The sequence below is a fragment of the Polyodon spathula genome, chromosome 5 (assembly GCF_017654505.1).
Source record: "Polyodon spathula isolate WHYD16114869_AA chromosome 5, ASM1765450v1, whole genome shotgun sequence".
NCBI classification, from domain to species: Eukaryota; Metazoa; Chordata; class Actinopteri; order Acipenseriformes; family Polyodontidae; genus Polyodon; species Polyodon spathula.
This window is the reverse complement of record NC_054538.1, coordinates 55,744,174-55,755,573: the sequence shown is the minus strand read 5'-3', so window position 1 is coordinate 55,755,573 and position 11,400 is coordinate 55,744,174. Positions and strand designations below refer to the sequence as shown.

At 35.2% G+C, this 11,400-nt stretch overlaps 1 protein-coding gene across 3 annotated transcripts; it reads left to right on the top strand.

Moving 5' to 3' along the window:
- The first annotated feature begins 930 nt into the window (after positions 1 to 930).
- Positions 931 to 11,161, top strand: ntpcr (nucleoside-triphosphatase, cancer-related). 3 transcript variants are annotated; one of them, XM_041250798.1, is made up of 6 exons: positions 944 to 1,006; positions 4,723 to 4,885; positions 6,915 to 7,014; positions 8,373 to 8,582; positions 9,828 to 9,881; positions 11,078 to 11,161. In XM_041250798.1, exons 1-6 carry the CDS (start codon positions 973 to 975, stop codon positions 11,144 to 11,146), a joined length of 630 nt encoding a protein of 209 aa, XP_041106732.1. In that variant the 5' UTR covers positions 944 to 972; the 3' UTR covers positions 11,147 to 11,161. The 3 variants fall into 3 exon arrangements, with proteins under 3 accessions (XP_041106731.1, XP_041106732.1, XP_041106733.1); XM_041250797.1 differs by lacking the exons at positions 9,828 to 9,881; positions 11,078 to 11,161 and adding an exon at positions 9,527 to 9,820 and having other exon boundaries at positions 931 to 1,006; XM_041250799.1 differs by lacking the exon at positions 9,828 to 9,881.
- Positions 11,162 to 11,400: the final 239 nt, after the last annotated feature.

The window sequence follows — 11,400 nt, the reverse complement described above, 5'->3', positions numbered from 1 at the left end:
CATTAAAACCATTAATAGTAGGTTTTTGAAAAATCACAATTTTTAAAAAATCACTAATTTGTGTCACAGGTAGGCCGTCTTGTAAATACTTGTAAAAAACAAACAAACAAAAAAAAAAAAACAGTTCAATTTGTGTACCAGTCAACCTTATTTCTTTGTGTGAACTCATAAACACCCCCTTTTTCATAAACAAACATCCTTAGCTACCAGTGGTGTCTGTTTCATTTTGTTACTAAATTTGTGTTTCAAGATGGCTTTAAAAAATAAATAAAATAAAACAGAGCCTGTTTTTAAATGAGTACAATACCAAAAAAAAAAAAAAAACTGATTTGGGGCCCTAAGCAATTGCTTAGTCTGCTTTTGCCTACCACCACTGCCCTCCACTTCTTGTTCAGTACTGCAGTTGTAATTGCTAATAACATCTCCTCTGTATCAATTCGAATCCTCTACTTTCCCTGATGTGTTCGATACATGAGTATAACCCATTTGCTGTTTGACAGTCTTACTCTGGAGGTTTAATCCTCACATCCTTCCCTATATATGTCAACTATATACCAGTATATATTTTTTTCGGATATACTAATCAGCACAATCTTCTTTCAGCTGCTTTTTGGGGGTTTCTTTATTACTGTAAAGATCTTCTGAAAGTATTACGCCTCCAAAAGACTTCTGCCAGCAGATTAACTTCAGAGCTGAAAAAACGAAATATTTATATTGTATTTTCCTTAAGTTTAGAGAATTACTAAGTTGATTTGTACTGCTAATAATAGCAACCAAAGCAGACGCTTTAGCAGAAGTATCTGTCTTTTATAAAGACACAAATCGAGAGCCTCGCTACCAAATCCGGCAGGAAATGAACCTCGTAGAAGCGCGTTCTGTATTTAGATTGGTGCGCGCGCTCGTACGGTGGTTCGCTTGCGGAGTGTGCGCTGGAAGCAATCTTCAAAATAAGAACCTGTATAGGATCCCAAGATGTATAAACACGTCTTTCTGACAGGACCACCTGGTAACTATAACCATTGAAGTGAACGTGATTTGCCTTGTGTGCAGTGGATTTTGCTTATGAAGAATTGTTTATACTTCAAATAGCGGTGAAAAATATAAAGCTGTTTTTTTTTTTTTTTTTTGTTAGACCATTCAAACGTAGTATTTATATTATTAGAGAACTGGTGTCAATGTATATGCATAACGTTTAACAAATAACAGATTTGATTACATTACGTAGGGCCTAGCAGTGTACCCAGTAACACTTCACTGCATTGATAAGCTTTGGCTGAGTGAAGTTGCAAACCACTGAATCCATATTACACGTCATTAAAAATACTTTTTTAAACACCATCGGTATGCGATATCTCCTAAATTCTGTGTGTAACACATCAGGCTGTATTGCCTCAGCCAAGTTAGTTCACGCACAGAAATGTCCTTTTATAATGCACTGTGTGGGGAGGGAGGGGCGACTGCGTAGTTTAAGCAAATTAAGCAAAGGACAGATTATGTATTTTGCAATTGTGATAGGAAGCAATCTGATTTGACGTGTGTAAATTGAAACACAGTCTGAAGGCATTTATTGCTAATTCTTCTGTGCTTCTGCTGTTTCTCAAAAGATTAAAAAAAAAAAAAAAACGGCACATTTGTAATATTTTTACTTCAATAAAAACACTGTAAGGCAATCAATACAGTACTGTACAGAAGGAGATATTAGGGTTATAGGATTTATGACACACCCCTGTGCAGGGCTGTACGCCCAAGTTAAAAAATATAGGAGCACACTGAAAAATGTAAGCAAACATACAAATTAATAATAATAAAAAAAAAATGCATAAACACAATTTTGCAAAAATAAGTATGGTACTAGTAACAACATTTAAGTTTACCATCAATGTATGTTTTTTTTTTTCTTTTTTTTTTTTTTTTTTTTTTTACAGTTTTTTGAGTTTAATACTTTTGCATCAACAAAATAAATATTTTTTTTTTCTAACTTACATTTTCTTTCTTTTCATCTGAACATTCAACAGAAACTTTATTTATTTAGGCTATTCTTTGTAGTATGGTGTCTTAGAGCATTTTAATTTCACAACAGGTAGGATCAAATTCTGCTTCCGCCCTTGTAACTGTCTTGCAAACCAAACCAAAATCTTGCAAGCCTTTGTATGGGCACATGTCTCGAATGTGCCCATCTCTCCATAGGCTCCGCAACCCAGCTCTTGCTTTTTTTTTTTTTTTTTTTTTAAATTCAGTCAGTTCCATTATCGCACAACTGTCGCCATATGTAGCATGGTAGTGTTGCCGTCAAAGCTAGTCAGTGGAAGAAAAGCAAGCCCTGAGTCAGAAGCTGCAATGCATAGCTCTGTTGTGCACGTTTATTAAAAACAGACACAATGAAACAAAAGAAACAAAGGCACATGGGCCAAAATAAAAAGTTTAAACAAAAACACTTTAAACAAACACATCTTGTTTCAGGCTGAGCAGCTGCCTTCACTGAAATACATATAACCATTCTCCCAAACTCCTGTCCCCAAACAAAGGATTTCCTTGCATTTATATCATGTGGCTGGGTTTAATTAACCCTCAATTAACCAATTAAAGTGTATCTTGCAGATCAAACACACCAATACATGTCTGTATAGATTTCATTGATAGAAATAAAACAGTTTAAAAAAAATATTAATAAACAACAAAGTTATGATGGATTTTGTGTGGTGTACGGTCACACCTACTCAAAAAGCATGCTGGCCAGAATAAAACCGGAAGTTACATATGAAAAAGGTGAACACACATGGTGTCTGCCGCTGAAAACATCGAAGATGAAGTTGAAGACCCAGTTCATTTTAAGGATGGGCCACAACCCTACATTTTTGAACTGCCGACGATCAACAGAGGCAGCTACTAAATGGGGATAAGAAATAGAGTTGTGGACCCTCCAGAACCTGTGGCGGACCGGCAACGCTGCATGGTGAGTGTCATTTCTAAAATTGTAATGTGTTTGATTACCAACAATATACGCTTCAATATGTATACTCTAATTTTGTTTGATGGGAAGCCCCATCCACGGAAGATGCCCATCTCCCAAATTAAGTGATTTAATTTATTGCTAATCGGGAGATGGTCACCTGCATAAAAGCCTGCAGCTCTCTGCACTCAGTGTGTGAGTACAGAGAAGTACGGGAGAGAAAGGAAACTGGAAAAATAAACTGAGCAAGTGTTTTTGTTAAATCTTTTATTTTATTTTTGTGATTTAAATAAACGGTGCCGCAGCATCTTTTTGCCCTGCAGTACTGTGCTTGTTGTTGTTCCTGCATTCTGGTCTGACGTCACCACATCAGCTAATCTGTCACACAGTGATACAAATTTTCTGATGAAGTAAAGATCGCATAGTTGTTTGTAATCCAGAAATACAGGTTTATATTCCAATATGGTAATGCCATAACAACAAATTTACATGTTTTGTATCCTGATGATGCATATACAGTAATTAAAGTCTCTGTATAGTTAAAAGTGAGTGCTGATATTATGACCGTAAATTTCTGTAAAAAATAGTAATGTAATTGAAATACTGTAACTTACTCATTAGATAAGCAAGGACATTAAGAAATAGACAACCCACGGTGCACAAAACGATTTCCTCTGAGTTGGCGTTCAATAGCAGTTGTTTTGTCCCTGCCTGTGTTGTTTTAGGTGACAGATTTTTCAGCAGCACGATATATGCTGGATGAATCAGAACCATGATCTTAAAAATTGCATCATAACTTCTTTGTAATCCTTTTGATACTTGACCCCTTTTCAGTCCACTCTTTTCCACATGATCAATGCCGCTAGTTTTATCCGTTTTCATTACTGTATACTGTACTCGCACTTTCGCAACACCCTTGACTTGAAAAGGATAGTTGTATTTATCAAATTTTATTTTCATAAAAAAATAAAACCTTGACTTATATTTGGCTAATACGGGTATATATATATATATATATATATATATATATATATATATATATATATATATATATATATATATATACCGGTGTGTGTGTGTGTGTGTGTTCATGGTGGTTTTTGTGATAAGTACAGCATTGTAATAGATCTATGCCTGTGTTACATAAACAGTCAAGTTGAATCTTACAACCTACAAGTCAAGTTGAATCCTACAAATCTGTAGGCCAGACGTCCAGTCCGATAACTGTTTCCCTTTTGATACGTCACACGTGACGTGGTAGAAAAAGGTCGTGTTTTTGGTAGGCGCGGTCCGTGATCCACATTAATCACATTTTAGTGGCCTATAAATTTTTTTTTTTTTAAATAATAATGCTAATATTCGCAACACTGCTGCATCCATTTCAGTAATAAAAAATAAAAACAAATCCCTGCAAGATACACTTTAAGCTCCAGCCACATTCTGCACAAGGATTCGGCAGGGATGAAATGAACCTCATCCCTGCCAAACCAATTAAAACACACCACACCGACTGTTTACACAAGCAGGGTTTCCACCCTGCCACAGAGACGTTTTTATTTTTTGAATTATTCAGATTTAGATTTTCACTTTGAAAATAATTATTCAACAGTGACTAGTAGTGACTACAAGTAACTAATAATATTCTGGCTTAACTAATAAAACTTGAATCAGGCTTTGGGGCATTTGTATTTAGTTCAGTAGCTCAGTTAAACTGACCTGTTACTTGAAAGTCCTTTGTGCATTTCAGGAAAGAAAATGTATTTATTTTGTAGGCGTTGGGAAGACAACATTGATTAAAAAAGCCACTGACGCTTTCAGATCTCCTGGAGTTCCCATAGATGGATTTTACACAGAGGAGGTCAGACAAGCTGGAAGAAGAATAGGATTTGATGTGGTCACTTTGTCTGGGAAACGAGGAATCTTGTCCAGAATTGGGTAGTAATGTCTTTTTTCAGCTTAATTTATGACTAGCTTAAAGAGTAAGTAGTGGGGTTCTGAAAAATCTAGCACATGTCCCCAAGTGTTGCTACAACTGTTTTAATAATGTACCTTTAATTTTAATTTTCATTGTTAACATCCTGACAACTTTTTACACTTTAAAACTTTTTAAAGCATACATTTTGTTGCGCACACTTATTTTTGCAAATTTTGAAAATTGAACACTTGTCCCCCCCCCCCCCCCCGATTTCATGTAAATTGCATATTTTTTCCCTAACCACAAAAAGTCCAGATTTAGATAAATACATAAACATATCACAAATTCAACATTTAAAATCAGTCTATAAATCCCTTTTTTTTTTTTTTTTTTTTTTTTTTTTTTTTTTTTTTTTTTTCACTTTCAAACATGTAGTTAAATTTGTAGCAAACATCGTTTATTAGTAACTTTAAATTTAAAAAAAAAAAATAAATGTTCAGTTTTAAATCGGTCCTAAAGATTGTTTATTTAGTAACTTTTTTATGTACATTGAATTTTAGTTTTTTTTTTTTTTAAACTTGGTGATTCAACATTTACCTAACAGATAAATCTGAAAAACACTATCATTCAGCAATTAAATCTAAAAAAAGTAATCTGGGTTTTCACAAAAAAAAAAAAAAAAAATTATTTTTCCACCTAAATCTGAAACTCACCAGATGCGAGCGAGCAAGTTCAAGGCAAATAAAGTATGCACACCGGGGGCGAAGAGAACGACATAAGTACAGCACGAGTACATAAAAAAAATGCAACTGTAGCTAGTCATGAAAGACCATCTCCATTTGCTCCTTTTGTGGAGACAAAATAAAAGAAATAAAACACAAAGAAAGTGAGTATGGGTACACCACACACTGAAAAAATGGAAACCGTTTGGGGAATACCACCGGCTTGTGATTATTATTATTATTATTATTATTATTATTATTATTATTATTATTATTATTATTATTATTGGTCAACATTATTAAAACAAAGAAGTGTCATTTTACAGAAATACAAAACCAGTGTGTGGTGCTTCCCGTCATTGACTAAAATTAAGGTGAAATAAAGAGATAGACAGACCATCATTTTCCAATTGTTCTGCTGTTTCTTGCCATGTGGACACATGGCATCATAAAGAATATTAGATTTTTCAACTTAAATAATTACTTTCTCATTTAACCTTAACCCTTTTTTTCTGATTGACAGCACGGAGTGTCACAGCACTGTCCCTTTAGTCATAGCCGCCCCCCCACTTTGCGCACCACTGCTCTAAATCACTGCAGGAAGAGTGATTTAAAAAAAAAAAAAAAAAAACACAAACAATGCTCTCGCTTTTCTGTTCTGTACCACATCATGGATTGTTATTGCTGTGTTACCTATTTGACAATGTGGGTTTGACAATGTGGGCAGTAGTCCTTACGCTATCAGCGCACTAGAGCAGACATTTTGAAAATAGCTTTGAAATAGACTTTAAGGTTACATGTGTAAAAAGTTGTTGGGATGCCAACAATGAAAAAAAAAATAGTTACATTATTTAAACAGTTGTAGCAACACACTATATTTTTTGGAACCCCACTATTTAAGATTAGTATCCTGGATTCAATATTTTGTATCCTTATTTCATCTTTCCAGTACTTTAACAAAGCAAAATTGCAACGCAACAAAAGCGAATCCAGCCCCCCCCCCCCCCAAAAAACAACTTTGTTTCCCCCCCCCCCCCCCCCCGCCCCCCCCCATTTATAATAATGTGTGTAACAAAATAGCTGTGAAATATTAACGTTTAATAGGCCTATACTTAATAAATAAATAAATAAATAAAATGTGATTTTAGAGTTTTGACTATTTGTCTGATTTTGGTAACACCTGCTAAGGACCCACAAGTTATTGAGTGTACCATAATACGTTGGTAAAAGCATTTATTTAGATAACCCCATGTCTCATTCTGCTGAAGCATGCTAAAGACATTCTTAGTTTAATTTGTATATGTAATATTATAATTTGTATTTTCAGGAATTCCTCAGGACTTTCTGGACAACGTGAATACAGAGTTGGTCAATATGTAGTAGATCTGCCATCATTTGAAAATGTAGCTCTTCCTCTTCTTCAGAACGTATGGGAAATCTCATATACTCTTTGTTTCTATATGTAATCTTTATTGATTTGTATCAGTATGTCAAAGTGCAGCATTATATTACTGTATATTAAAATAGCAGCATACACTGCAATTTTATAAATCACACCCCCAGAGCCAGACTGCCACAGAATGGTCGTGGAAACTGAACTGCTGCACCACATAAATTGTAATAATTTACAGCTATTTTAAACATTTGAGTGGCTGATTTGCAGCTAAATATTATCTACAAGAAAAAAAATGAGACTTGGTGGTGTACTGAAGAGTTTATTATTATTATTATTATTATTAATTAATTAATTTATTTATTAGGAGACACCCTTACCCAGGGCAATTTACAGTTGTTACAAAATACCACATTACAAATAAGAGCAGTTATAATATACAATGAAATCAGTAGTAAATAGGAACGAATTCAAATAAGAGAAAATAAAAAAATACAGAAAATGTGTTTTGAGAGCAATTTTGATTGAGAGCAGTTAAACGTATAGTATAAATATTTGCTAATATAGATAAGAATGACTTCAGATAAGAGCAATTACAAAAAATGTGACTGGTTACCTTTGAGTAAAATCAAGTACAAGATACAAAAATTAGTTCTAATTGAGAGCAGTAGTGTAATACAGCAAAATGTTTTGCAGTTAAGTACAAGGTGATGCAAGTACTGATACAATTGGGTGCCATATAGTGCAAAATAGTCACCGGGTTGTGAGGTTTACAGAGGCTGTCTGAACAGGTGTGTCTTTAGGAGGTGCCGGAAGGTGGTCAGGGACTGAGAGTTTTGGATGAGTAGTGGACATACAATGGATTTACCATCGTTCACACTTCACTGCTTCATAATAATTGGTCTGTCATAAATATTTGATAATAAAAGTCAAATAATGTTGTTAAACTTCCCCCATAGCTGCCATAATTCCTATTATCTCTGGCACTAATTTTAAGGATTGTATAGCATCTTAACAATCGGGTAGTCTGATCAGATCTGCCCAGTTCTTGCTGCTGAGTCACTGTTGCTTAAGAAAAAGCGGATGCTAGTCATGCCCAGGTAAGCTTGTGCACCTCCTGCAACATCTTTGCAACAGGTGCTGTGGGATGTAGCCCTCCTACCTAAGACCACACAAAAGACAGGCAGGTTCCAAAGATCTTTGATCAAAACCTAGGTGCAGCTAAAATGTGGGAGTGTAATTTACCATTTTGTGAAATGATTTGTCTTCAGCATTTCCAAGACAACTTTCATTTAATTATTTTGAACATGAACGAGTTAAAACAGAATGCTGCAATCAAATTAATCGACAATTTTAAATAATATAAAGAATCTGGATTGTTGTGACTTTCAGGTAAACGCTGGAGGGAGTACTGGAAAGCGGGTATACATCATAGATGAGATTGGAAGAATGGAACTGTTCAGCCAGTCCTTTATTCAGGCTGTGCGGCAGACCCTTGAAAATGCACAGTCTTCAATTCTTGGTACAATTCCGATTCCAAAAGGAAAGCCACTGGGCATTGTGGAAGAAATAAGGAACAGGAGAGACGTTAAGGTTTTTACTGTAAGTATGTTACGTTCTTTAAATGGTTGTACATTATATATACAGGCGATCCTCAGGCGATTCACGGCATTTACGACTTTTGCGTTATTACCCTTCTTCGACTTTACGACATCGATACGGCATTTATGACATGGCGAGACCTGAGCCATGCGTCATGTGCACATGCTTGGTGTCCGAACTGCAGTGCATGTGATCTAAATAAATATTTGCATGAGTACAATATAACAGGTAATTTTAAAGAACCATATTTTTAAAAACTATATTATCTGGCTGAAGAGTCAGGAACGTAATCCCAATTTATAACATTGTTCCTATGGGAAAATGTGCTTCGACTTACGACACTTCGACTTACAACGCGACTTTCAGGACCCAGTTGCGTCGAGAATGCCTGTGTGTGCGTGTGTGTCTATATATATATGTGTGTATGTGTGTGTTTGTGTTACGGTAAAAGTTTAAATATTGTCAGATCTCAAGAATTACTGGTAAATATCGATATTTACCAAGTAAAGCAGTAAATGTCAGAAATAAACACAATAAAACTCTACTTTGGATATCTGAAGAATACCCAAGTGCCTTTATCAATAAGCTTAGGTAAATCAGAAGATTAATGGTAAATGTCCGAAAAGCAATACATTTCTTCATAATTACAGACATTTGCCACTTTACTTGGTAAATGTTGAAAGTTACCGGTAAAACTTGATATACCAGATTCAAACTTTTACCGTAACACACATATTTTAGGTCTATGTAGGATACAACTGCATTTGTTTGTCATTTAATTTATCCTGGTACATGTGCAATCCTAATTTGAAAGGACCTCTTCCTGATAAAAATAGTGAAATACTGGACCCTATTCAGAAGCTTTAAACAATATTTATTTTAAGTCAGTTTTATGCATTTTTCTGCCAATTTGGAATTCCCAATCGTTTTTCTCTTCACCGCAGCAATTCCCCACATGGCTCTGGAGACCCGAAAGTTCAGTGGGTGCCCTCCAATCCCACGACCAAGCCATCTCTTATTTTGTGTCCAATTGCTATTTACCCCCTCCCTGCCAATGCAATGCTGCCTTCGTAGTCCCAAGTGAACACCAGCCATCACACAGCCAGGACAAGAATGTGTGCTGTATGACTCGCTTTGCTCACCACGCAGCTTCACTTCTACCACGTGAACCACTCGGGAACCCCACATTAAATATGTTTTGAAACCAACAAACCATTACTTTTTTTTTTTTTTTTTATAAAACAGAAGGACTTAGTAGACAATTCATCAATCCAAATTGCTCCCCTAACGTACAATATGGTGAGAATGGCACAGTTTAATATAATGGGAATTTATTGTTTATTTTCTTTTTAGCATAGAACTTAATCCATTTAATGTAGTTCTGTTTTAATGCATTTCACATGAGTGAGTTTTTTTTTTTTTTTTTTTTCCAAGCAGTGATAGTCATTGAACTGGAACAATGTGAACCGAATGCAGCATGTGCAGTAAATACAACTTTGTAATATTTTGTAAATATGGAGTGACAAACGTTTAATTTAGGATCTTATGCAAAATTTTGAATAAAAGCAGCACATTCACAGCATTTGCTTCAGATCTTGTATGATGTGCTAATAAAATATTTGCACAAAATGCTGCACATGCCTTCCCTGTATGTAGGTTTGAAATGGCATCTTCAGGGTTAATTAAAAGACTTGGCAACCACCTTTCACATCACATTAAAGACAAAATAAAAACTGATGTACTCGCCACTCAGGTTGCATGCACTTTGCTCTTGGCAATTTCCATTCCACAATACATGTGGGATTTTCAAGCCTTAAGGGGACTGAATAAATGCAATTCTTTGTCCCGCTCTTAAAGGTATAGTATCTCAAGTTTTAAAATCCATGTTTGTCTTTTTTGCTTTAGTACCATTTTCACAGCTCCCAAATTTGGAGAGGTCAGTGACACTAAAGTAAATATCTTCTATGATTGTCAGCAGAGCGCCTCATTACCCGTAGATTAAGGTAGAGTAGAGGCCTTCTCAATAGTGTATCAGAGATGTTTAAAATAAAAAGCATCAGATATCTGGGCTTCGTTCACCACATTATGCCCCAGTGACCTGTACCGGTCAGTCGTCCTAGTCGTGGAGATTTCTCAGGAAGGGCCTTGGAGTCCAGGGTTCAATTTAGTCTCAACGGGTTAAGAGGTGATTGACTTGACTTATTGATCTTCAGTCCTATGCAACGATGAGGCAACATTCAAATTGGGCCAAATAAGGTATATAAAAAAAAAAGGGAGTAAAATAGATTCATTATTCAAAAAAACTCACAAAATACTTAAACCACTAATTAGCTCTCTGACAAGGAATGCAAATACAAAAAATAATTCAGTTTCATGGTCAGAAGTTATTTCTTTAATCTTTCCTTCTGGATGACATGTTTGTTTTTATCAGCAAGAAGCTTTTGAGTGCCATTTTCTGTTATTTTTGTACTTATAATGTATTGCTTTTCTTCTAGGTTACCAAGGAGAACAGAGACCACATTTTACCAGAGATTGTCACAGCTCTGCAGGATTGTATAAAATAAAATAAACCAATCACGCCTGTTTTAACTGTGTATTTTATTTAATTGCATGTTATTTGTTTTACCATCATTTTGTGTTCATTGTTTAAAACATTTGATGCATTTGTTAGGTGTGCGCTGATACTTGTATTTTCTGAGTAATTGCCTTTAAGGTGTACTTGTCGACAGGCACTAAATACATCAAAATTACCTATTTGTGTGCTGATTTCAAAACAAGAAAAGCTGCCCTTCCCTCACCTTTACAACTGAGTACTAGT